At 37.9% G+C, this 27,315-nt stretch overlaps 2 protein-coding genes and 2 pseudogenes across 5 annotated transcripts; 1 reads left to right on the top strand and 3 right to left on the bottom strand.

Annotated features, from left to right (window-relative positions):
• Positions 1-2,158: 2,158 nt before the first annotated feature.
• Positions 2,159-3,870, bottom strand: LOC103343783 (glucan endo-1,3-beta-glucosidase, basic isoform-like). 2 transcript variants are annotated; one of them, XM_089042377.1, is made up of 2 exons: positions 3,707-3,870; positions 2,159-3,318 (listed from the first exon to the last, which is right to left on the bottom strand). In XM_089042377.1, the coding sequence occupies exons 1-2, from the start codon at positions 3,795-3,797 to the stop codon at positions 2,342-2,344; spliced, it is 1,068 nt and encodes a 355-aa protein (XP_088898503.1). In that variant the 5' UTR covers positions 3,798-3,870; the 3' UTR covers positions 2,159-2,341. The 2 variants fall into 2 exon arrangements, with proteins under 2 accessions (XP_088898503.1, XP_088898502.1); XM_089042376.1 differs by having other exon boundaries at positions 2,159-3,294; positions 3,707-3,864.
• A 10,070-nt stretch (positions 3,871-13,940) lies between these two features.
• On the bottom strand, positions 13,941-15,638 carry LOC103342441 (glucan endo-1,3-beta-glucosidase, basic isoform-like; annotated as a pseudogene). Its single transcript, XR_016122958.1, has 2 exons — positions 15,479-15,638; positions 13,941-15,079 (listed from the first exon to the last, which is right to left on the bottom strand). The product of XR_016122958.1 is annotated as a glucan endo-1,3-beta-glucosidase, basic isoform-like (transcript).
• A 2,056-nt stretch (positions 15,639-17,694) lies between these two features.
• LOC148914819 (F-box/kelch-repeat protein At3g18720-like) lies at positions 17,695-18,205 on the top strand (annotated as a pseudogene).
• A 1,091-nt stretch (positions 18,206-19,296) lies between these two features.
• On the bottom strand, positions 19,297-26,995 carry RECA3 (RECA homolog 3). 2 transcript variants are annotated; one of them, XR_016122851.1, is made up of 9 exons: positions 26,665-26,995; positions 26,520-26,550; positions 26,228-26,445; positions 25,872-25,959; positions 23,903-24,075; positions 23,139-23,285; positions 22,885-23,019; positions 19,509-20,086; positions 19,297-19,417 (listed from the first exon to the last, which is right to left on the bottom strand). XR_016122851.1 is itself a non-coding variant. In XM_008246067.2 (8 exons), the coding sequence occupies exons 1-8, from the start codon at positions 26,758-26,760 to the stop codon at positions 19,805-19,807; spliced, it is 1,170 nt and encodes a 389-aa protein (XP_008244289.2). In that variant the 5' UTR covers positions 26,761-26,995; the 3' UTR covers positions 19,297-19,804. The 2 variants fall into 2 exon arrangements, 1 of the variants encoding a protein (XP_008244289.2); XM_008246067.2 differs by having other exon boundaries at positions 19,297-20,086.
• Between the last annotated feature and the right edge of the window lie 320 nt (positions 26,996-27,315).

Below are 27,315 nucleotides of genomic sequence, written 5' to 3'. Positions count from 1 at the left end.
AATTGGTTGGAGTTGTTGGGTTGAGAAAATAAAGATGGAAAAAGGGGTGATGGAAATAGTCTTTTGTGTAGTTAAGTCTAACTCTTGGAAGGTACCAGGTCTCAGGGATCCTACAGTGCACATGATTTTTATTGGGTAATTCGGGACTGGCGAAAGGGAGTTAGACAAGATGACTAACAAAAGAAGAATTATGGGATGATTGAGATGGGTGTTAGTTCATATAAATGGGCATTCGGGACCAAGTGGTATAAGCACGGTACGGGATGTGCAGGTCTGCTTGTCTAGTTATATGAATTAACGAGAATAGATGAAGAGCATCCATGGATCATTATTATTATTAATGTGATATTTGGTTGTGAGATTGCATGTCACTTAATTTAGTTATATCAATCTACTGTGGTAAGGTCTCATGTCCTTATTGAGTTGTGGTTGCTCACCCCCCACCCTGTTTAATTTTTCAGATGAATTAGTAGGCAAGACGAGGACTAAATCGATTGAGGGTGAATTAGATGAATGTAGTATAGCTTTATTTATTTCTTGTAAAGTTGTAAGATTTTGGAGCTATTTTTATAAGAGAAGTTTATTTTAAACCATGTTTCGGCAACTTTTTATTATTATTATTTTTTCTCACGCAACGAGCGCGGGGTTTCCACCAACCCTTGGGTTCGGGGTGTGACACGTTGCGTCTAGTTTTGGAGAGAGAGTCCTCTTCTTCTGAAACAGACCTTCATTATTTATAGGGGTGGATGAACTTGTAATGATAGAAACAGTGACAAGACCTTTGGCTTGTGGCTCAAGGTCAGTTGCTCATTTGCTGATCTTAACCAGTTCATAGAGGGAGTGATGGGGGTCTTCTGGTAAGAACCGTCAGTTTCCTTTGTAGAGCTTTCTTGATTTGACTTTTCTGTACTTGAAAACCCGGTTGGCAACTTTGATCTTTTCTGGTTTTGGAGGCTTCAGTACAGCTTGTTTTCTTGCTGGAAGTGAAAAAGGTCAAGTCGTATTAAATGTGATAACCCCCTTCGACCTCCCGCGTGGGTTTAGAAAACACGCTTACCAATCTCTTGAACTTGTAGCGCGAGACAAAGGCCTGATTCTCATGACTTGGGCCCTTCTCTCTTTTTTTATTATGAGAGGCCCAGTTGGGAGATGGATAATCTTAAAAAAGGACAAACGCTAGTGGGCCTGGTTTTACTTTTTTTTTCTTAAAAATTTAAAACCTTGAGACCATTTTTGGTCCGTTTACCAAAATTAGGTACAAACAGTGTTTTGGAAGAGTAATCACACATAATTTCATGAAAGTCCTCTTGTTCTTATAATGTTAAAACTTGGCCCTCTGATAATAAGTCATGCGATCTTAACAAAGAAATCAAAAGTTAAGAGAAAAGGTGTAATATATATAACTACTACATAACTACTGTAATTTACGTTTGAAAACAAGATGAGTGATACAATATTACTGGGCTTTTGTAATTGACATATATGCATATATATATATATATATATATATATATACAGTCCCTTTCTATTGAGGGATCCCTCAAATAATTTTATTTGAGGGACGCCTATTAGGATACCCTATAATTTTTTTCCTAATGATCCAAACCATCTATTTTTTAGGTCTTCATTCATAGATCATCCTTATAAAAAATTAGACAAATCGGAAACCGTTTCGACATCCAATTGTGTCTTACAAAATCAATGAACACGGTGCTTCAAGAAAGTACTAAAATTTCAATAACTTAATTGAGTGGTCAAATGATATCGGATTCAAGTGATTTTGTGTAGAGATAATCTTTGAATGAGTATCTACAAAATAGACGGTTTGGATTAGTGAAATACAATCCAGAGTGGGGCCTATAAGGGGTGTCCCTCAAATAAGCTTATTTGAGGGATCCCTCAATGGAAGCTCTCTGTATATATATATATCTATGTCTATATATAAAGCAAAAGATAGAGAATGGTGAAACATTCAACTAGTATATATATATATATATATATATATATATATATATTGAAATTTACTTCCTAAAGAACCTATTCAACTAGTAAACTTCACCAATGGGTTTAGTTGGATTAGCCCATATCTTTGAAGTGCTCCCAAGTAGTGTATGTGAGTTTTTTCCTTCCCCTTCCTAACTTCGGCCAGAAAAAGAGAGAAGTAAACTTCATCATTATTATAATCCCCTTTAGCGACAATTTTGTATACATCACAAGACACTTGGCTTTTGCCTTAGATTTCATAAATAAATAAATAAAACCTGCCCATACATCAGAAGACACTTAGCTTTTATTTATGGTTACAAGTGCCCTTAGAACACTAACACTAGAGTTTCCACACTTAGTTGAAATCAATGTGATAAACAGGCTGTTTGTTAGGAAAGAACAGCCCCCAGTGTCTCTCAGTCTCTTCTCCAGGTTTCTTATTCTCATTAAACATGGCAAATATATAAGTCTCTATGGGGACTCCAGGTCTCTTTGGCGTCCCTCTCTTCACGTGCTTGATCAAATTTGAGTTGTAAATTCTCGCATTCTCCTTCGTTGTCACTGTCCCATCCCCGCCAGCCGAGGGCCAACCAGTCTCTGACACGATGATTTTCAAAGAACCGCCTCCAGCCTTCTCTAATGCTGAGTAAGCCGCATCCAAGATTGCATCAAACAGGTTTTGATACCCTAGGCGCCCATCATTCACTACAACTGAGGGAGATGTAAAAAGAGCATACTCAAGTTTAATATCCTTGCGATCGCCAATGTAACTGAAATACGGGTACATGTTAAAGAGTAACGGAGATTTGTTTCGCACTAAGAAGCTGATGATCGGATCCAGAAATGGACGATAGTCCTGCCGGAATGAGCCCCCTGATGGAGGGTAGGATTTTTCAAGAATTACAGGGTAAACCGCAGTGGAGACTTTGATTTTGTTTGCAAGACCAGCCTTAGAAATTGCATTTTGAATTTTGTCCATTGCTGGGCCGACAAAGGGTGCTAGAGGACCTACGGCATCTACTTCATTTCCAACCGCAATGTATTTGAAATTGACATTGCCATAGCTTTGGACATTCTTTTTTACCCAATCATCTGCACTGGCTTGGCTAGAAGAAATGTCTTTAAGGCGCTCATTTTCTACACCTAGAATGAGCTCAATTGGGGAGCCTTGGAGGGCTTGGAGTGCGTCAAAGTTAGGAGCATAGAGCCTCATTCTTTGGATGTTGTATTGCTTGTAGAGAGCTATTACTTCTCTTGGTGGAGGTAAGTTGTCTCCAACTGTTCCATAACAAACACCAATACTTGCTTCTGCATATATGTCAGTTTTTCTTACTTTCGCTTTATGAATAGAAATTTTATAGCATCCATATATGTTGAAAAAATTAAATACATATATACATACAAGAGAAAAGCAAAAGCCTGTGGTTTGAAGTGGCTAATTAATTTAGAGTAATTTAGACTATCGTTCGTATCAAAATAAAATAAAAGTATGCTAAGGCAGGCACTACAAACTTGGAAGTCATGCATATACAAGGTATACGTGTTTTTCTAAGTTCCGGTGATGTGCATGTTTTACATTTATATCAAGTAAGAAAATAATACTATAATAGAATTAAAGAGACAATTAACAATAATTTAAATAATAAGGAAAAGCACAAAATAATATATTCCCATTTTTTTCTCTCTCCCTATTTCTTGTCTATGTGAGAAAGTAGACAACCTGTTGTGGCAAGAGTAGCCATTAGCAGACCACAAAGCAGCATTATGGAAACCATGGAAGGGCTTTTGCTAACTACATGTGACTTGGCCATTGTGCAAATTTTTGCAGGTCGAAAGTTGAAGTAAGCTGAGAAGGAAAGAGGCACTGCTTTTCCAAGTTCTGAGGTTCCCTCTTTATAGATGGAGCCACAGACTCAAAGATGCACTCCATGGTAATTAAAAAATTATGAGGTTCCCACTTTTCCAAGTTCTGAGGTTCCCTCTTTACCAAGAAATTACGAAATTTGGTACAACTTGTAGAAAACGTTGCATTAGTTAGCACGGTACTGCTCGAAACAGACCCTATTGAACTTTTCTTCCACAAAAACAAGTGGTGGAGACTCAACTGTATCTGTGTTCATGAAGTCTATGGTCTTCTAACCATCATATGTCTCAACTTGTAGGCTCCACTCTCCATCACTAATGTGCATGTAGACTATGCAAAATTGAAGCTTTTAATTTAGACAAACGTTTCTATATGTGGAAACAATTTCATAGAACACCATGTACTCTCTGCATATAGATGTACAGTTTTTGATTTGTTCCCTCATATAGTATAAGAGTATACGGAGGGCAAATATGGGGTTTATGATTGGATTGGATTGGATAGCTCACTAGATTTAAGATGTATATGTTGAAGGAAGAAATTGAGGCAAACTTTCAAATCTGGTACAAATTGAAGGTATTGGGCCAATGATAATCCCCACATATATGTGAGAATATAAAGATAAAAAGTCCCACATTGGAAAGTTATTGAGAAACCTAGCAAAGGCTTATAAGGAGTTGGGCTACTTCTCCCATAGACAATTGGTTTTTGGGTGGAACCTTAACTTCCTTCATGGTATCAAAGCGGGTTAGCCCACGTGTGAAAGCTCAATGGCCACATGTGCTCCACGTCACCCAATATGTATTATCCACATGCTAGGCTTGAAAATTCGCCACACGTGTGAGGACGTGTGAGAATATGAAGGTAAAAAGTCCCACATTGGAAAGATGGGAAACCTAGCAAGGGCTTATAAGGAGTTAGGCTACTATTCCCATTGCCAATTGGTTTTGGGCTGAATGTTTACCCTTACCCAACATGTGGTGTTCCAATGTGGTACTTATATTCTTCAACAATATACACCTTATAACTAATCCCTTTTATAATGCCCACACAATGAAAAATCCTTCAATTCTACCTCCATTTCTGACTTCAACAAAACTTGAATCTTGTGAGTTATCAATTTCAGTCCAATTTTAAGCACCAAACATGACCGTATGGTTTTACGTGTTTATATAGCTGTAGAGTGTTATTTGTTGGGTGAGGATGCATTAATTGTGCAGTTTTTGGCAATACAAAAAAGCAATTTTCAAGTTCAATACTCGAATGAGAAAATTTATGCAATCAGAGAACTTCAATGGACCAAAACTGATAACAAAAATTTCTGAAATAGATCTAATAGTCAAGCAAGCCATGATTATTAGTAATACAAATAAGAAAGAAAAACTCTAAGCACTATAAGTTGCATTGACTGACTTCAGAGACTTGAATTAATGGTCCAGGAGTATAAGGTTGCTCCTTTCTTACGTTTATTTTGTTATTATTTTGTTTCTACCCGGAACATGTTTCAAATAATTCTGAATATATGGATTATTATGGAACCTCATGGGCTGGAATCTAATCAAAACTGAGAATCTTCTGGATTGGTTGCTGATAAATTATGTGATCGATCATATAGAATTTGTATTCTCATGTCCATTACTGGTGGGAGTGACAAAATTAATTGAGTGGAACTAGTAAAAGACCTCTTAATTTGTATATTGTTTGCAGGAAATTTGTATAAACTCCAAGGCAAATAAAGTTGCACGCTTACGCGACCATCCTATGAATTAATCTACGAATCAAGCAAAAACATACCTTCAATACAAGTCTCTGCAAGTAAGGAGATGCCTTCATCAAAGAAGATAAATTGACTAAGACCCCACTGATTACCTACAAGGAAAAAAAAAATATTATAACTATAAATACTGACCACAAATTGAATATCCATCATGAGAGTTTCTAACTGAGAAAGATAACATGAAAGTTGCAACCAGCTATTGAGGTCATGACTCATGACAGTCACGTCAAAAAAAAGTAGTTTTCATTCATTGATATCACATATTTGGAAAGAAAAAGAAAATAAAAAGACACATATCTAAAATTAAAGTGATTTTCTCAACAAGAAAAAAAGAAAATCATGTGTGATATGATAATTGCTTACAAAAAGCTTTTGTTTTATCTGTGCCTGTGATCGCCCTTGGGAATATGTCCAGGCCCAAATCGCCCTTGGGAATATGTGCATGTGATCCCGGTTTTTGCCTCACTCCTCATTTCATATGGACAGAATTTGGATGGGCAAAACCTTTTAGAATTTAGAAACGACGGATGAAACAATTCACAACAATTATCCTTGCCAAAACTTACTCACCTAATAAGAAATCCGACTAACTTTATATTTTCCTTTCCGAGTTGGGAAAGGATTAAGCCCAGGAACAGACCCAAGAATCTTATCTCGTAGGGTCATAGACATAGTGTAAAGGTTTGTTGGGGGTGGAGATTGGGGATTTAGGTTTGAGGGTTTAGGAAATGGGGGTTATGGAGTTCTGAGGGTCTGTTTCTTTTTGGTCGAAGAGGAGGGTTTATTTCAACATTACAATATGTTTTATTTTATTTTTTTAAAAACCTGGACCAAAATGATGTCGTTTTGACCAAGTCTTCAAAAAAAAAAATTGTAGCTGCTGGTCCAAAACGAAGGCGTTTTGGCGCGTGTTTTTAAAAAATTTCGCTTGGTTGGTTTAAACGACGCTGTTTTGCCAGCCAGTTCCCGACTTCTTTTAAAAAAACAGAACCCTGTTCAGCTTTTTCTTCCTCAGATCTGCAGCATCCTCCTTCAGCCATTCATGGGGTCACACACCCATTCAAAGGGACCTTCTACCTTGCTTTCATGGAGTCCATAGAGTCGTTTGACCCCATTGACCCCACTGTGGGTCCGTCCCTGATTAAGCCTCTATATATTTGTCTATTTAGTCGAACAATATGGGTAGAATATTTTCAAATTGTATTTCATTCTCCAAAAGCAGGTATTCATAATACAAGGATGTAACCCTAGTATGGTCAAAGTAGAAAACAAGATAAAATTCTAATTATACAATATATGTACAAAACGAAAGAAATACAACAAAGATGTCATGCATGCCCAACTTGTCAAGCGAGTTGAGAAATACCGTAGTAGACACAACTTTCTTAAGAACATATGCCAATTGATACTCAAATAATATAAACGGAAAAGAAATACTTTCAGCATCCAACTTTGACAAAATGTCGATCAACCTCCACATGCTTTGTATGATCATGTTGCACAGGGAACGTTATGAGCAATTGCAATTGCAGCTTTATTATCACAATACAAATCCATAGGTTTCTAGGGTCCAAACCCAAGATCTCTCAACAATCTTCTCAATCATAGTAACTCACACACACTTTGAGCCATCCCACGGTACTCGGCCTCTGCACTAAACCTAGACACCTCTTTTTGTTTATTACTTGTCCAAGTAAAAAGATTACCACCAACAAAATGTGAAATACTCATACGTAGAATGTCTATGTGAGCATTATTTGGGTACATGTGATGTGATACATGATAGCCTATTTATTGCAGTTTTACTGGTAGGGGCTAGACATAGAAGCTGCAATCCGTATTGCTTACACTTGACTTCCAAATTTCATGATGTTAATAAAGAAAATATAAATTTAATGGCATGCGATGAGATGGTATTTGTGCTCATCCTTGACAATTGTATGTGGAAAAATGAGACTCAAAGTTTGGTACATTGCATATATTGCCGACTTCCTCAGGAGACATGATGACAAACATTGTATTGACATCGTTTCACTCAATCACACAAAAACATATCCTTTCCCACGATCTAAACAATAAAAAGTAACTATTAATCAATTCCGTAAAATATATAAGAGCATCTCTTACCGATATGTTAAACTGTCATGTGGAATTCCAACGGTTATAATGGAAGCACAATTTTTTCCAACCAAACAGTTTATTCTTAGATGGAAATGAAGGCTGAAACTATAAACAGTCTATTCTTCTTGTTTTACAAACATGTTGGCTTTATTAATACTTTATAATAAAATAACTCAAATATACCTTATTATGATCCAATACAAAGCTTGATTTAACAAATATTTCAAACCCTAAACCCTAAACCTAAATTCCTTCTTAAAACCAACACTAGGGATTGTTTCCCTCATCTTTTTCTTGAAAGAGGAAAAGAAAAAATTCTGTCAACTTAAGCAGTAAGGTGGACGTGAGCTTCGAGAAAGGTTTGCTTCTCTCTTTGACCTTTTCCTCAACCGCATCGGTTCCTATTATTCAATTGCCACGTACGTACCCTGGCCTCAAAGGCAAAGCCAATAGAAATTTCAGCCAAGCCAATCCAATATTCCTGCAGAACTTGAAAATTTGGAATATTTTAGGGTTCTGATACAAAACCAATACAATTATTTGACGAACTTCCAGTTAGGATTTGGATACACAACCGGTGCTCATCAATAAAAAAAAACGGAAGAGGAAGAGCATGTTTTAATTTGTTAATTTCAAGTTCATCATCGGTGCTCATCTTGTTCATTTTATAATTTATTTTTGTCTTCCATGATAAAGGAATGAATTATAATGGAACAAGTGATATAGTGGCTGACGAAGATTGGGATAAAATTGGAAGATAAATGTCAAATTCTATTATCTATCATCATACCATTTGAATATTAGTTAATTTTTTTTTTTAGAGAATCGCGATAGGATTTTATTGATAGGAAGCATAACTAGTACAAAAACCAGGCAATATCGTCGGGGATTAGGCGAGTTTCTCCACACATACGGGTTCGGTCTTCGATTTAACTGAGTAGCCTTAACCGCTCGACCACAAACAAGAGCAGGAACCTAACCATTGGTAGGGTACCCTCCATGGTCCCCCTAAGATCATATACTCGTAAAAACTACTTATTAGGTCATTTCCAGCCATGGGCTAAAAAAAAAAATTGGTCACATTTGGCCCTTTAGCCCTCCAACCCCCCTCATTGTAGCCCAGCTTTGGCCAAAACCAAATTTTTTTGTGGGCACATGCATGTGCTTTTCAAGAAGATAAATTATCAAGTGTGGGTAAGAGCACAAAATATCTCGTGCAAATGCATATCCAACAGCCAATATTAAAGGCGTGCTGACATCAGCTAGCCACTAGGATTTTTTTTTTTTTTCTTTTCAAAATAGCATTTTTAGATGTTATCAACGTATATGTGTCATATATGGAATATTGTCTCTAAATAGTAGTTTAATTAAATTAAACAATACATAGTTGTGGAATGTATGAGTGTTGTACCATAGTTTTTCTCAAAATAATAAAATATGACGGACCCTGAAATATAGCCTTGCATGTCTGAGGATGGAAAAATTTAGCCATACACTATTCTTTAAAAATTAATATTTTGGAGGACTAAATTTATAGCCCCAAACTACATTTAGCTCTATGACTAGACATGACCTTACAATCCTCAAATAAAACATGAACTAAAAAATATAGAGGTTCCTCGAACCAAGAGATGACCACTCTAATATGTAAAGCAACGAGAGCAATGCGGTGAGCAGCCTCATTTGCAATCCGGCGAACATGGATAAAGCCTTCTCCAATGATTTATGACAACTAAAACTTAGAATCCTCTAAATTAGTTATTGTAAGTGGTTACCTATTATCTTATATAACACATGTCAAACTTAGAAATAGGTGGTTAAGAGTATTGGTTATCTGGCATGGGGAAATACTCTTAACCACTTCACACCTGATTTTTTAATATCATCATTCCAAAGAGTTCTTTGGTGTGGTGAAGTTGGATGTTGCATCCTTTGTGCAATATTTGGTGAGAGCTCAATAAGATTGGTCTTCAAGGGTATGAACATATTTCCTCTCTCCTCTTACATTTGAGAAATGTAGAGTCCTGAGCATGCCAACACTTTGAATCAAAAGATCCATGAAAGAGGTTTAGGTTAAAGCTCTAAAATCAACCTGTTGAGGTTAAAAAAAGTCACGGGAAGCCCAAAGATATTAAAAGCCCAATATAACATGTAATGTTGGTCATGCGTCAATTCAAGCTGTATTTTGGGAATTAATATAGAAATAGTGTACATGACATGCCAAACCAATAATACATTTTTTCTGTGCCAATCACCTACCAAGCTCACATGAACCCCAAGTCATGTGGTTTATGGGGCTTGCACGACGGATTATGGTGTGGAAGGTTACGGAGGTCCATAAGGCCCAAGGAAGCTCTTAGATAATAGAGATTTTGGGCTAGCTACTTGGAAGCACCAAAGTCCAAGCTCATTACTTAGAGTTCTCCAATATGGGTGAGCAAATGAGATATTCTTCAAGCACTCCCTATTACCCACTGGAAACAAGCCAATTTTGACACTTCTTTTTACCCATAGGAAATAGTCATTTTTCTATGCCTAACTTTACCTGTTGGAAATAAGAATGTCACAATGCTCCCTTTTACCTATTGGAAATATACTAGCTCCAACACTTCATTTTACCTATTGGAAACCAAAGAAAGCCTTCACCTTCTATAAATTGGGAGGCATTGCCCATGCAAAACCAACCCCTCTTGGTTGCTGCAAGCCTCTCAGCAATCGTGAGAATTCACCTTTCTTCAGCTGCTGCAAGCATTCTAGCAGCCATCACAGTCATTTCTGAGCCATCAACCTCCATGCTTTAGCTGCTGCAAGCATCATAGCAATCATCGACCAACATCTCATGGTTGTTCAAGCACCCCAGCAACCATTAGACCACCTTCCTCCCTTCGGTTGCCGCAAGCATTCCAGGAGCCTTCCTAGCCATTCCTTAGCCATCACAACCATGTCTCCTACTTTCTCACCCTTGAAATCCATCATATACTCTATAAAGCCTCTCTAATAATAACCCCAAGCTTTTCCTTCCTTCCAAGCTATAAACACCACAGCCTTCAAACCTCAAGTTTTTCCTTCCATCCTCCTTCTCTTGAAACTCTTAAATCCATAAAGCCCCACCAAGCATAACTCCAAGTTTTTCCTTCCTTCCAAGATATAAACACTATAGCCTCCAAACTCAAGTTTTTCCATCCTCATTCTCTTGAAACTCTTAAATCCCCATAGCCATAGTCATAAACAACAAATCATCAACACCCAAACTAAAGCATATCCAACACCAAGCCAAACACATGCATTCTTATTTGCTAAACTTGTGGTTCTTTAGCTCCCACACTCGAAGCTCTCATGCCAAGCTCACACAATCTTTGTTCAACATTAGCAAGTCATCTTCAACCATTCCAAAAGCGCGACTAAGCATTCGTCAAGCTGCTGAAAATCTACTCAAGTCACTTATCCTTCTCCTAATGATAGTTAAGAATACGCTCAGTGAAAGGGCCAGGGCTTGGCTTTGTCCAGAAGGGCTAATGGCTGCAATGGTGCTTATACTCAAGATGTCAGACCTTCTCAAATAGGAGTCACATGGCAGGGTTGGCATGGGGAGAGAGCATCGGGTGGCGACGACTTGTTGCGTTGGTTGGGTGAGGGTGGTAGGTTTCCTATTCCTCAAAAGCTTCGGAATGGTAAGGCTCTCAGTCCTTAGGATTGTAAGGTTCCCAATCATCCGAGTCCCCCACTCATTCTTGGGTAGGCAAGCGAGCGGGCTTCGGGAGGGGACGCAGGTGTGCCACCCTTAGATCGTCGAGGTCGACAGGAATAGGATGGGTTTTGGTCGAAGCTCCGAGATGCGGTCCCTACAATCCTTGTAAATATTGGTTGGGGCATGAGGCCGATCCCTTGGTGGGGAAATGTGGAAGAGCCTCGACTTGGTCACCTCTGGATGAAGGTGACCTTTGCCTTTGTTAGGCCTAAACTGAGTCCACTATGGTAGGAGACAACTGGTTGTTTCGGTTGGGTGCGTTCAGCACCCTGGGTAGGTCCTGCTGGATAAATTAATGGTGAGTGTTCTCCCAATTCCGCTTCAAGGTTTGGCAGTCATGTTCTAGTTCGGCATTCTTAGTACGAAGGTGATCATAGCTCTCCGTGATCTTGGCGACATCGGCACTAGGGCCGGAGGTGCTTATAGGCAGAAAGCTTCTTTTGAGATGAGTCCCCATGTGGGGTGGGTGTTGGGTACCAAGGCTAGCTTCACGCGGCATAGTAGAGTGGGAGGGGCAGAAGAGGCAACAGTGTCGGATGAGAGAATGAGCCAGTAGGATTGGTGGAGAGGTGAGATTCAGAAGTCGATTCCCATAGACGACGCCAAATTGTTGATGCTCTTTTTAGGATGGTCAACTTAAGTGAGTGAGTGGTGGATCTTCAGTAGGGTGAGAGGGCTATTAACCTTCAACGCGGAAGGGTCTTACAGAAGACAATAAGGAAGAAGAAATCGTCAAGCTTCAGGCACCGGTGTGGTACCGCCGAAAGCTTTCCGATGCTTAAGTCAGCAAGTATATATGGTAATTTTGGCAGAGTAATAGTAAAAGTGAAAAGTAGTTACCCTTTTTTACTTGGGCATTGTTCCTTATTTATAGAGGAAAATGAGAGATTTGTACAAAGTTTCGATGTGGGACTTTGTGTAGACTGTTGTAGGGGTGACGTGTGTCCGTAGTCTTATGTTCTGTAGTCGAGAGCTTCAGCAAGCAGTTGTTGCCTCGAAGAGGCACCAGGGTGTTGCTGATGTTATCTTTTGCAGGCTTGCGCTGTTCATGTTTCGATTCCTAGTGCTGAATGTACTCGATTGAATATGGTATAAACAATACAATATTATTAAATTTTACTGGGAAGTTACAACGTAAAGGGTGAGGATTTGTATTAAGTGAAGGTAGAAAGAGTGACTCGTACAAAGAGGTTCGGATTAATAATTGAAATGATGTTTTGAATACAAGAGAAATTATTAGAGGGAGAAAGGTTTCTCACACACTCTACAAGGATGTCATAATTCGAATTTGAGACCACTACAAGCTAAGGTCATTTTTTACTAGGCTAGATCCATTGGCTATTATTGACAATTAATTTTGAGTTTGTTGCTCATATCCTAATTGAAAATCCCCTCATATAAATAATTAAGTTCGATAGAATTGTTTGCATATAAAAATGAAGTTATATTTTTCATTTGATTTGCAGGGACCACCCCGAACATTTTTCATTCTGGAGTTTAAAAAGAAGACATGATCGAAGGACCATAACACTTCAAATCTCCACCACTTGTCTTCGTGGAAGATTACTAATATTGCAACAATTTCTGCTAGTTGTACGAAATCTTTTGTAGTTTTTGTGGAATTATATATTTATCTTGGAATTTTTTCACTAGCTAATGGAGAGGAAATGCATGTTGCTACTCATTGCAATTGCTAGGCTACTATTAAGATACCTTTGCAATCACTTAATAGTAATTAGGTTGCCAACAAAAGGGTATATTTAGGTTGTTCTTTTCTGTGATAAAAAGTGATATTTTATTATTGATACTAAAATGGAACACGAGCTAAGAGAATCAGACGAGTTTCTCTATGCATAAGGGAAAAGTGATTAGACTAACCAGTAGTCTGCCCTCCCCTCACCTTGCCAGGCGATTAGAGAGAACCTTTATCCCCTGATAGAGTACCCTCATCATCATTATGATTATCACTATCCATAAAACTAATAAGTTTTCTTCTTGTACATATCTTTGTGTGAGTTGAGTTTGTGCTATGATTCACATTATTCATTACGTTTTCCCATCCCATTACAGTTTGGCTTGGTATCCGAGATTCCGGGTCAACCAAAGAAAGTCGTGACAGGATGAGTGATACAATATTACCGAGCTTTTGTGATTGACATATGTATATGTATATGTGATTGAAATTTAATTCCTAAAGAACCTGGGTTGTTGGATTAGCCCAGGGCTTTGAAGTGCTTCCAAGTGGTTTTAAATTCAAATTTTCATAGTACCCGTGTGTATTAGTTTTTCCTTTTCCTCTTTCTAACTTTGGCCACTCGAAAAAACCTAGTAAACTTCATTTATAAGTTGTAAATTCTGTAAATCCTTCATCATTATATATTCCCCCTAGATACATCACAAGACATTTGGCTTTTGCCTTGGATTTCATAAATAAATAAAAAAACTTGCCCATACATCTTCTGTGCCCTGGATTTCATAAATAAATAAAAAACTTGCCCATACATCAGAAGACACTTCGCTTTTATTTAGGGTTACAAGTACCCTTAGAACACTAACACTAGAGTTTCCACCCTTAATTGAAATCAATGGGATATACAGGCTGTTTGTTTGGAAATAACACTAGAGTTTCCACCCTTAATTGAAATCAATGGGATATACAGGCTGTTTGTTTGGAAAGAACAGCCCAAAGTTTCTCTCAGTCTCTTCTCCATGTTTCTGATTCTCATTAAACATGGCAAATATATAAGTCTCAATGGGGCCTCCAGGTCTCTTTGGCGTCCCTCCCTTCACGTGCTGGATCAAATTTGAGTTGTAAATTCTCGCATTCTCCATCGTTGTCACTGTCCCATCCCCGCCAGCCGAGGGCCAACCAGACTCTGATACGACGATTTCCAAAGAACCGCCTCCAGCCTTCTCTAATGCTGAGTAAGTCGCATCCAAGAGTGCATCAAACAGGTTTTGATACCCTAGCTGCCCATCATTCACTACAACTGAGGGAGATGTAAAAAGAGCATACTCAAGTTGAATATCCTTGCGATTGCCAATGTAACTGAAATACGGGTACATGTTAAACAGTAACGGAGATTTGTTTCGCACTAAGATGCTGATGATTGGATCCAGAAATGGACGATAGTCTTGCCGGAATGAGCCCTCTGATGGAGGGAAGGATTTTCAAGAATTACAGGGTGAACCGCAGTGGAGACTTTGATTTTGTGTGCAAGACCAGCCTTAGAAATTGCATTTTGAATTTTGTCCATTGCTGGGCCGACAAAGGGTGCTAGAGGACCTACGGCATCTACTTCATTTCCAACCGCAATGTATTTGAAATTGACATTGCTATAGCTTTGGACATTCTTTTGGACCCAATCATCTGCACTGGCTTGGCTAGAAGAAATGTCTTCAAGGCGCTCATTTTCTACACCTAGAATGAGCTCAATTGGGAAGTCTTGGAGGGCTTGGAGTGCGTCAAAGTTAGGAGCATAGAGCCTCATTCTTTGGATGTTGTATTGCTTGTAGAGAGCTATTACTTCTCCTGGTGGAGGTAAGTTGTCTCCAACTGTTCCATAACAAACACCAATTGCTTCTGCATGATCGGATTCATATATATGTCAGTTTTTCTTATTTTCGCTTTATGAATAGAAATTTTATATAGCATCCATATATGCTGAAAAAATTAAGTACATATATACATACAGGAGACAAGGGATATCAGAACAAAACAAAAGTATGCTAAGGCACTACAAACTTGGAAGTCATGCATATACAAGGTATACGTGTATATATATACTACAATTTAAGAGAAATTTTTGACAAAGTTCGGGTGATGTGCATGTTTTACATTTATTTCAAATAAAATAATAATAATATAATAGAATTAAAGAAACAATTAACAATAATTTAAGTAATAAGAAAAAACACAAAATAATATATTCCCATGTTTTTCTCTCTTCCCATTTCTTGTCTATGTGAGAAAGTAGACAACCTGTTGTGGCAAGGGTAGCCATTAGCAGAACACAAAGCAGCATTATGGAAACCATGGAAGGGCTTTTGCCAACTACATTTGACTTGGCCATTGTGCAAATTTTTGCAGGTCGAAAGTTGAAGTAAGCTAAGAAGGAAAGAGGCACTGCTTCTCCAAGTTCTGAGGCTCCCTCTTTATAGATGGAGCCACAGACTCAAAGATGCAGTCCATGGTAATTAAAAAATTCCACCAAGAAATTTCAAACTTAAGTTGGTACAGCTTGCAGAAAACGTTGCATCAATTAGCGCGGTCCTGCCCGAAACACACCCTATTGGACTTTTCTTCCACAAAGACAAGTGGTGGAGAATCAACTATATTTGTGTTCATGATGTCTATAGTCTTCTAACCGCGTCTAAATTTGTAGGCTCCACTCTCCATCATTAATGTGCGTGTAGACTGCAAAATTAAAGCTTTTAACACCATATACTCTATGCATATAGATGTACAGATTTTGACATGTTCCCTCTTAGTATAAGAGTATACGGAGGGCACATAAGGTGTCTATGATTAGATTGGATTGGATAGCTCACTCGATTTAAGATGTATATATTGAAGGAAGAAATTGAGGCAAACTTTCAAATCTTGTACAAATTGAAGGTATTGGGCCATTGATAATCCCCACATACACACCTTATAACTAATCTCTTTTAATGCCCACACAATGAAAAATCCTTCAATTCTACCTTCATTTCTGACTTCAACATAACTTGAATCTTGTGAGTTATCAATTTCAGTCCAATTATAAGCACCAAACATGGCCGTAGGGTTTTACGTGTTCATAGTTAGTGTTTATGTGTTCTATGTATATAGCTGTAGAGTGTTATTTGTTGGCTGAGGATGCATTAATTGTGGACCAAAACTGATAACAAAAATTTCTGAAATAGATCTAATAGTCCAGCAGGCCATGATTATTAGTAATACACATAAGAAAGAAAAACTCTAAGCACTATAAGTTGCATTGACTGACTTCATAGACTTGACTTAATGGTCCAGGAGTATATGTGTTGCTCCTTTCTTACGTTTAAATGACTTGAAATATTGAAATTGATCGCCAACCACCATCTGATGGCTCGTTTGGCATTTTAGGCGACAATTACGGCTAATTAGCCTAATGTGATTTTTAATAGTTAGTTAGGCTTCTTGCCTGTGGATTTTGCCACTGGTAGCTGTAATCATCATCCTATTTTCCTTGTACTCTTGCCTTAGATCAGTAAAGCTTAGTCTGCCTAGCCCAGTGAAAAAATGACATTGACTTACAGAAAAAGTCTCATGTCGAACCCCAATAGCATCTTAGTTGTGTGTGCTTGAGAAATGTCAATTCTCTGTAATTTAGACCATCGTTTTTATTCAAAAAATGATAATAATAACAAAAATAAAGCTTGGCTTGTGGACAATTTTTTTTTTTCAAAAGTAAAACATAAAAGTATATATACATAAAACTTGCCTTGGTGCATTGTGAATCGAAGAATATTCCACCAGGTCCTGTGGGTTTAGGAGACCATAGACATCATGAACACATAGAGGTGGACCCAAAAATAAAATTAAAACAAATAGTGGGAAATAGAAAGAGTACCTCTAGTCGTTGAGCCAAAAATTAAAAAAAAATTAAAAGAAATACGGTTATTATAAAGCATTAGGATTTTGCAACACAAGTCTAACCGTTGCATTGTCTCCAAGTCTAACCGAAGGCAAGGGGACCTCGCTTTGATATGAAAGCCACTTTTTAGGACACAATTCTTGTCCATATTTACGTAGTTTAATTTAACTTTTATATATATATTGAGTTTTCAATGTAAAATTACAAATTCGAGGTTAATATTATTGACATGTCGAATTAGATTAGATCTATAAAAGAAAAGAAATTAGAAGGATCCCGGTTTTTGCCTCACTCCTCATTTGATATGGACAGAATTTGGAGGGCAAAACCTTTTAGAATTTAGAAACCACGGATGAACCAATTCACAACAATTATCCTTGACAAAACTTTACTCACCTAATAAGAAATCCGACTAACTTTATATAGTTGGGAAAGGATTAAGCCTCTATACATTTGGCCATTTTACTCTCAAGTCTTAACAAGTTGTACAATTGTATGTATCACTTTCTGCTAGACTCATCAGTCCTCAAAGTTTTTCCTTTCTCTTTGTTTGCCATTTACAATTTCTTCTGTGTCAATAATGGGTCTTCCCTATCAATCTCATCACCACGAGGAAATCAACAAAAACATTCCCATGTTGTTCTTGCTTGGAGAATTCTCTAGGGAATCAAATCATGCTTGGTTAAACCCTAAAAACCACACCTCCAAATCCAAGCTCGTCAAATTTCGGCAACTTGAGGACCAAATGGAGTGTCTCACATCAGGGTTTGGTTTGTTGCTCATAAAGTCTCACAACACCTCCTCCTTCTTCTTCAACCCCTTTACGCGTCAAAGAATCAACCTCCCACACCACGACAACATTATCACTGCCGCAGCGTTTTCAGCCTCCCCCACCTCCCCTAATTGTACTGTTTTCACCTATAGGATGCCCAGCGTCTTTGGCGTCCATATTGACACTTTGCTTGTGGGGCAAGAAACTTGGACCCATCATGTTTTCGTACGAGATCCAAGCTTCTTCGGAGGTTTGATCCAAGCAATGCTTCTATTGTGTGCATCCATACGGAAAAGTTGGCATTCTCAAAAAATTTTAAAAAATCACTCTCGGCCCTAAGCTTTTAAAAAATCACTCTCGGCCCTAAGCCTCCTTCCTTTTAGTGTTTCTACTAAAAAGTTGTATGATAGAAGTGTGAAAATGTGAACGTAAAGAGTCCCACATTGGAAAGTTGAGAAATCTAGCATGGGCTTATAAGGAGTGGACTACTCCCCCCATTGCCAATTGGTTTTGGGGTGGAACCTCAACTTCCTTCATGGTATCAGAGCCACGTTGCCCATGTGTGAAAGCCTCCACGTCACCCAAAATGTGTTGTCCACGGGTTAGGCTTGAAAATTTGTCACATGTGCGGGGGCATGTGAGAATCTAAAGGTAAAGAGTCCCACATTGGAAAGTTGAGAAACCTAACAAGAGCTTATAAGGAGTTGGGCTACTCCCTCCATTGCCGATTGGTTTTGGGGTGAAACCTCAACTTCCTTCATGGTATCAGAGCCACGTTGCCCACGTGTGAAAGCCCAACGGTCACATGTGCTCCACGTCACCCAAAATGTGTTGTCCACGTGTTAGGCTTGAAAATTCGTCACACGTGCGGGGGCGTGTGAAAATGTGAAGGTAAAGAGTCCCACATTAGAAAGTTGAGAAACCTAGCAAGGGCTTATAAGGAGTTGGGCTACTCCCCCCATTGCCAATTGGTTTTGGTGTGGAACCTCAACTTCCTTCTTGGTATCAAAGCCACGTTGCCCACATGTGAAAGCCTAACGGTCACACATGCTCCACATCACCCAAAATGTATTGTCCACGTGTTATGCTTAAAAATTTGTCACACGTGCAGAATGTGAAGGTAAAAAGTCCCACATTGGAAAGTTGAGAAACTTAGCAAGGGCTTATAAGGAGTTGGGCTACTCCCCCCATTACCAATTGGTTTTGGGATGGAACCTAAACTTCCTTCAAAAAGGCACTATAGATCCTGAGAGGATCCTCCTTGTAATTAATTTTTGTTTTCAAAACAAAAACTAAAATAAAACTAAAAGAAAATACACCAGAGAAGGCATTAAAGATGGACATCTGATGCTGAAAAAAAAATAAAACTAAAAGATAATACACCAGAGAAGGCATTAAAGTTGGACATCTGATGCCAGAATTCACTTCGATTTTATATCAGAAAATGGGTGTGGGCATGCGCAATGCCTTCTGTCAGCTCGTATAGCATAGCAATTAGCTACTGATGATTTGTATTCAAAATCCTAGATACCTGCAAAGTTTCATCGAGATGTACGCTTCTCATAAACAATGTAGAAAATAAAGTCCAACTCATACATAATCAAGTTTCTATATACACGTACAAATGGACTGTGCTGCAATTTAGTTGTCCGACACACCAGAGCGTGGCCCGATTATACTTGCATATGAATCATGATCACTGCAAGGTCATGGATGATGGAGGGAACTTCCAATGTCAATGGACTGGGTCACATTTAGCCTCCAAATCTTTAATAGAAATGTTACCGCCTAAAGAGGAAGGCAATCCATTGCAAATGTCATCACAAAGATCCTTCAAGCAGCATTGTGCCATCGGATGTAGCCCAATTTCAATTTCACATTTGAATAATGCTCTTCACTCGGGATCTCCGTAACCCAACTATCTTTCGAACATCATTTTCCTTAAAATCATAACTGCCTTGTCAAAAAGCGCATCATTTTTGGCCAGATACTGTTCAGCTGCATGTTCAGTACTAAACACCTTTCGTCCTATGAGGTAACTGCTTCCTTCTTTGGCAATGAGACCATGCTCACAAGCCAACTGAAATACCTCAGATTCAAGGCATAAGCCTCTCCCAAACTGTATCCCCAGATCAGCCTTCTTCATCGCAGGTGCTAATTTATTTTTCACTACTTGCACAGAAATCCCAAGACCTGTAACCTATAACAAGATGGAATTTATGATCAAATGAAAGAATAGAATTTCTCAGACGGAAACAGTAAAAAATCTGGCAAGCAAAATTTTGAAGTAAAGAGTAAACTAAAAGATGGAAACTTCAGTTACCATATAAATTGAATATCCATAGTGTTCTGCATCTGTTTATGGAAATGTAAATGCCCCACACACAAAGCACTAAGGAGCTTTTACCACCACTGTCTAAGTAGCTCAACCTAATACTAAGCAATAGAGTTTTTGATACATCTACATAATTGTCAAGTGAAATGCTCGCAAAGTGGCCCTAAACCACATTAACCTGAGGAATGACAACACCATGCTCTCTTGGTGCTCAACTTTCAGGGAAGGACACGAGATTGCACACACTGAAATTCATGGACAAAAGTATGCTTCAATTGCAGAAGCAAACTTTTTATTTTACTGCTTTCTCTTTGCAGCCCTGTTGCATTCCATTTAGTGTTCTTTGGTTTCAGGATTGCTCCTTTAAGGACGGGCATTCTTTGTCCTACTAGTTTTCTTAAACAATTAGTTTATTGTTTTGCGTTATGAAAAAAAGCAGCATTGTGGTACTCTTGTTTACTACTCCAACTGCTCAGAACCAATGTTTTAAAGGGCGAGACATTTTTGACCCCGTAAGGCGATGCATCTGCCTTTTCGAACATGTATTATTTTAATTAAAAACATACATAAATAATATAATAAAATAGTTCAATATAACTGCTAACTGTTATTAAGCATAAAAATCAATCCCAACACACAAGATATTCCTTCAGTCAAATGATATCGTTACAAAACAAACAACGCAATTATTCAAACCACTTTATTTCTCGAGTGGAACGTGGGAGGGGAAGAGGGGGTTTTGCAGTTGAAAACTTAAGGATTGACACGGATATTTAGGCTGTTAGTATCGAGTAGGTGGGCCTTGAGATGAAAGAAGAGGTTGTGCCAAAAGAAACTTTAGTGTTTCAAAAAGGGAGCTGATTTTCCCACTCCCTTTTTCTCCACTTACACTCCCTTTTGTTTTTTAATATCATTTAATCAATTTTGTTCTTTTTTGTTGTTTCTCTTTCCTATTCTACCCTTGCCTTATATTAATTTATTTTCACTTCACTTTTATATCATTTCTTTTTCTTTTTACTTTATTTTCACTTGCCTTCATTTTTTAATATTTTTTTGGCTTATTTTCCCCCTGAAAGTATATTTGAGTCTCACTTTGGCCCCTAAAACTCATTTTGTCTCACTTTACTCCCTTTTTCACACATATATGTCTCACTTTCTTTGTATTCCCGCGAGGCCCTAGCCAACACCATTCCAACTCCCTGCCTTCTTCTAGTTTTTCACCCAACAGATAAATCAAACTAAGAAAATCAACTTCCAAAAAATAAAATCAAAAGAATCATATCAAAAACCAACCCACCAAACCAAATCATACCCAACCATTCTTCAGCCACCCAACTTCCTCTACACACCCAACATCAGTTTCACCGAGCCTCCACCCCCAGTTCAACATCCTTCCAACCACCATCAAACCCACCCCCATCCAATCCCTCACCCCATCACCCCAAACCCACCCAAGATTAATCTCCCCATCCAAACCCCCACAGTGGTAACTAATCAATATGAATATGTAAAAAAATTGAAAAACAAACCCAAATCTCAAGGAGAGATGGAGAGATTGGTGGGTATGGAAAAAGAAAGAAAGAAAAATGGAGGAAGAGAGGAGGTGGTGGCTGGGGACGATGGTGAGGGAGGGCACAAGTTGGGTACGACACAGGAGGGGCTGGGTTTTTTTTAAGGGAGTTTCACTAAAACACCCAAAATGAGAGCTGAAATTATAAAAAAACTCAACACCCAAAACACTTTATAAACACACCCAAAACTCATCATTACACACACTCAAAACCCATTTATAAACACACCCAAAAAATATACAATTGTTGACTTTGGGTGTGTTTCTATGTTTAAATAGTGTTTGGGTTTTTTTATAAATACATGTCTAGGATTGGGTTTATTTATAAATTTGTATTTTTTTAATATATTTTGTTTTCTCTTTTTTATTTTGATTTTGAAAGTTGAAGGGGAAAAAATAAATAAATAAAATAAAAGTGAAGTGAAAAGAAAATAATGTAGAGTAAGGGTAGTATAGGAAAGAGAGAACAAAAAAGAACAAAATTAATTAAAAAATATTTAAAAAATAAAAGGGAGTGTAAGTGGTGAAAATGGGAGTGGGGAAATCAGCTCCCTTCAAAAATTAGAATAATGAAAGGCTGTTTTTTAAGCCTTTAAGTGAAACGGCAAGTTTAACTTTGAACCAGCCTGAGCTAAGGCACTACAACGGTGCTTTGAACAAAAGAAGTAGGGCACGAACACTCTTCTTCCTTGCCTCACTTACACATCAGCTGCAATTTGCAGCACATCAGCCGCGATTTGCAATGCATCTGACAGCGTCAGTGGTTTCACGTAAGTTAAACGGTAAGTTAGCTAAACAAAATGCTCGCCTCAAGGCGCACCTAGGCAATGCTCTTTTAAAACTGTGCTCAGAACATCAAAGAAACTGGCATTTTGCAGAGAACTATTAGATAGTCTTAACAGATATGCCGATATATTTGCCCAACAGCGATTTGACTGATCAAAAGAGACCAACAGCACAACAGCATGAAGCATCAAGAAGCATTAAGCGCAGCATAACATCAATAAATTTGTTCACAAAATGAACATATCTCAAAATAACCTTTGATAGCTTGTATGTATTCTTGTCATTACTAAACTAATAAAAGATTTACCTTATCCTCAGTCTTAAGCAACCGTGTCCTTTTTATTCTCAGTCGTACTGCCGCATAGAATCTCAAGGCATTACCACCACAAGTAACCTCATCCATAGGTCCAAAATCTTGCCCTGCGCTTGGACTTGATCTAACCTGGATACCCAAAAATAAAATATTAGATAGTAAACATCATTTCTCCTTCTGCAGCTTAAAAGACAGAATTTATAACAGACAATAAATAGGTAAAAATGTTCAAGTAGGGTGGCAATAACCTGATTAACAAAAACGATAAGAGTTCGAGAACGGGATAATGAAGAATGTATTTTTCGTAATGCTTGGGTTATAATTCTTGACTGTGCATCTCGGTATGCACCATCAATTACAACATCAAGTTCGCACTGGGGGACCAGGGCAGCTACCTGAAATATCAAAGTATCCCAAGCAATAATTGTTAGTTTCTTTATCCATGAAATACTCTAAAACAATTAATAGTATCATCTACATCCATGACAACACAGCAGCATAAATTCATCCCATTAAAGAAAAGGAAAGGGCAAGTCCAATAATGAACTCTCTAATTTACATCCAACAGTCAACTCAATTAACTTATCTCTATATATATCATTAGTTACAAGTCGAAGAGCATTTCAGTTCCTAGTTTGTCTAATCACACCATGGGTATACCTTCTTTGATTGGTATTTAAAATACAGCAATTTGACAATGTCACCTTTCCTGCTCATAACTTGATGATAGCATATCTTTGCCAAATGACAAAGGCTCCCTCAAACAGAGGGCTGAGCACCACTATCATGTATGTATAATATGTTTGTCTATAATATCAGCATTTTTGGTGCCGTTATTGGTGTTTAAAAACAGGTAGATGTGTCTTTTCTTCATGGACAATGGAAAGCAAAAGCTGGGGAGCTATGTTGGTAAGAGACATCCAAAATATCCAATCTCAACAAAGCGTAATATCAAAAGAAGCAAATTCTCCAATGAATAACGCCACAAGCATATTTAGTTTTAATCACTTACACTATCAACCACAATTACATCCAAAGAACCACTTTTAGTCAGAGTGTTAACCACGTTTAGCACATTCTCAGCTGAATTGGGATGTGAAAAAAGAAGGTTTTCTGTGTTTACACCAATAGATTCTGCAAGTGAAGGATCCATTGCATTCTCTATATCAAGATACGCACAATATCCTGGACAAAAGGACAGTCTGGTTAAGCAATTATAATGATGAACTGAAAAGAGGCAATATAGGACTATATAATTATCAGAATTAAACAAATGGCTAGCAGGGCATATGATATACCAGCCCCATACATAACAACCAAATAAATGAGAAATAGGTCAAAACATCAAATGATTAGGTGAAAGTAATTAAGCCTTATATTGGTTTCATTTCTAGTTTCTAAGAGAGATGAACTACTATGATTTTACTGCCTTTAATATACATGTGTGTGTGTGTGTGTGTGTGTGCTTTCCCCCTATGAGAAAACTAAAAGAAACATTTTCTATCTAACTTGTATGAGACTTCTCATAATAGGAAGGAAGATTAGAAAATACGAAACCCAGGGCACTTAAATAACATTTTACTAAATAATTTAATTTCACAGGAGTGAAGGAGATGCAAGAAAATTGCACATATTTCATACTCAAAATATATAAAAAAATATACAAAACGATACACACAGAGAGAGACAGAGGCAAATGGAGAAAGAGACCTTAAGATTGCATAGTTAGAGAGCAACATCTCTTCTTAGTAAGATAAAGATATTACCAACTACATTGTTCCACTGAGTGGTTAGTAAGTTCTTAAAGTTCAAGTACGAGGGTCTATACCAGATCACATTATAACTCTCCGTATGTGCTTTGCGTTGAAGCATTTTTGGGTTAAATAGTGAATTTCATTAAGAGCAAATGGTCTCTGTCAAGGACAGAGTCAAGAAGATGGCAAGCCTTATGGATAAGTTGCATTCATTGTAACTTTTTCCTATAAAAAAATACCAAGCTCTGTTATATGGAACAAGTGCCCCTATGAATCACATATAGGGATTTGCTCCTACGAAGACAAATAGAAAGAAATTAACATAAAAACAGATACCATGAAGTCATTCAGTATTTCTTACCAGGTGCTAGAATGAAATAAGTTTTCATGTAGGGATGTTTCAAATTTTCAATCTAGTAATACAGAGGAACATGCTGGTTGGAACATCCATATGCAGATACAGGAATCTTTGAGGTTTTTCCATGATTTGAATGGTCATACGACTTGGGACCCTAATGTTGTTAATATGGAAATTTCCAGGTCTGTAGGCCTGCCCTTGAGAGAGATGTTGCAACAGTTTGCTAGGAATTTTTTAGGATCTTGATTCCTTTACAAAAAGTTTCAGTGCCTCCACTGCTCTAACCCTGAAGAAACCTGAACCTTCTCATTAAAGATTTCACACCAATAAGTTAAACTCGCAGTGTGTGTTACTGGCTAATAGGTTGAGGTTAGTAGTGGGTGGAAGACCCGTACTCTATGTGGTTGTGGTTACTCAATAAGTATCGCAGTAGCTCTATTTGGAAGGCTATCACTCACTGTATTATGTTGTATATATGGAGGGAAAATAGTGCGGTCCTATAAAGTCCACCAATTAAAACTATATTATCCTCTCGTCCCTAAATCAATGGGTATCAGTTTTGTATTTCGTCTCATGTTCTACCATTCAGAAATTTCGATTTTCTATAGATATATGCTCCTACTGTGTGTACCTTCATGTACTGGGGGCAATTCCCTTCTCTTCTATAAAACTTCATTTCCTTATGCAATATTATACACACACAGAACAAAACTAAAGCATAAAATATTTAGTTTATGTACAGTGGATGATCAGAGTTTTACAAAGATGAGCAAATGGCATCTTCCGTGTTCCTTATCAAACTGAGTCAGTGAATATATTATTGTCTCCACTTCCTATACAAAGAATGAGACCACAAATTAAATACACACCTCCAAGCTTTTGAGCTTCCTTGATGATGTGAAGTGCAAGTGTGGTCTTCCCAGATGCTTCTTGCCCATAAATTTCAACGATTCTTCCCTGCAGAGGGCAATGTACATTTCAGACTAGAGTTCTAAAATTGACACTATTTCATCCATTTGCAGCTAAAAAAGAAAATCACATGAATTCAATGCACCTATATTTGAAATTATAAGTAACCTGTCTGTTTTCATCCTACAACAGGCCTGTATCAAATCCTACCATCATCAAGCCATATGCAGAATTTCGGAATTTCCGGGTTAGATTGGGGTAAAGAGGTGGCTAAAATTAGTTTTAATGAAGAAGTAATAGGTACACAATTAACTACCTTTGGTAATCCTCCAATCCCAAGAGCTAAATCAAGCTTCAAGGAGCCAGTGGAGATGATTGGTGGACGTCTTGAGCGAAAAAACCGCTGCAAAGACAACATAGACTCTCTACCGAAATCGCCAGAAAGCCGTGAGAGCGCCAAACGCAGTGCAGCATCTTTTTCTCTTGCTTTGGCATCATCATTATCATCACCATCCAGCAGACCATCACATTCAGCTGTGAACAATAAAGCATCAAAATTTCTGCACATAACAAACTCTAAATTCCAACGGAAGCAATGTGAAAATTACCAACACAAGTTGTCGAATATCTTCTTCCTCTCTGGAGCAAAAACACCAAAACAATGAAAATAAATGTTACTTATTTTGAATTAAAAAGAATTTATTCTACTGTAGGTTTCTTGAAGAAAACAATCAGAGAGAGAGACCAACGAACCTGGTGGACGGAGCAGAGTAGAGAAGAGAGGCGCGTTTGCTTGAAGAAAGCCAGACCAAGACGTTGTGCAAGTAGAGGACGGAAGAGCAACCCCATTTCCTGATGTGTAATTTCGTGAATAAATGTGGTCTGAGGGTTTAAGAAGGAAGATAACTTTTTGAGGGTTTTAGGGTTTTTGAGTTCTGAAAGTGTGGCGCCATTTCGGCTCACAGCTCTCAAGTCTGAACTTTCCCCGCTCCACGCATATAGTGCGTCTATGGCCACTCTCTACAGCTGCTTCTTGTGGTTTTGGGCCTTAGCTATCGCGCCTTTTTTTCGCACCTTAGCCCATAACGACTCAAAATTTCTTTCTTCAAACTACCCATATATTGCCATTAAAAGATGAAAGTCATAGTGTTTCTTTGTTAGGGTTTGGATGTAAGTTTGATTACGGTTTGGAGGTGAATATTTATAAGTAAACTCGAAGGTGGTTGATTTCAAACGGTGGGTAGATTTAATTTACTTTTATGGCATGTTTACTAATGGGAATCAAAATAAGAAGTTAAATTCCGATTACGGATTATTCATATGTTTACTTGACATAAATGAATGAAAAAGTGAGCGGGCCCACAAAAATTCAAGAATTCAACTCCTCATTTTGGAGGAGGTCGC

Source organism: Prunus mume, linkage group LG8, assembly GCF_029339155.1.
Source record: "Prunus mume cultivar Tortuosa linkage group LG8, ASM2933915v1, whole genome shotgun sequence".
Classification (NCBI taxonomy): Eukaryota; Viridiplantae; Streptophyta; class Magnoliopsida; order Rosales; family Rosaceae; genus Prunus; species Prunus mume.
The sequence above is the reverse complement of the archived record's forward strand: the minus strand, read 5'-3'. Positions and strand labels throughout refer to the sequence as shown.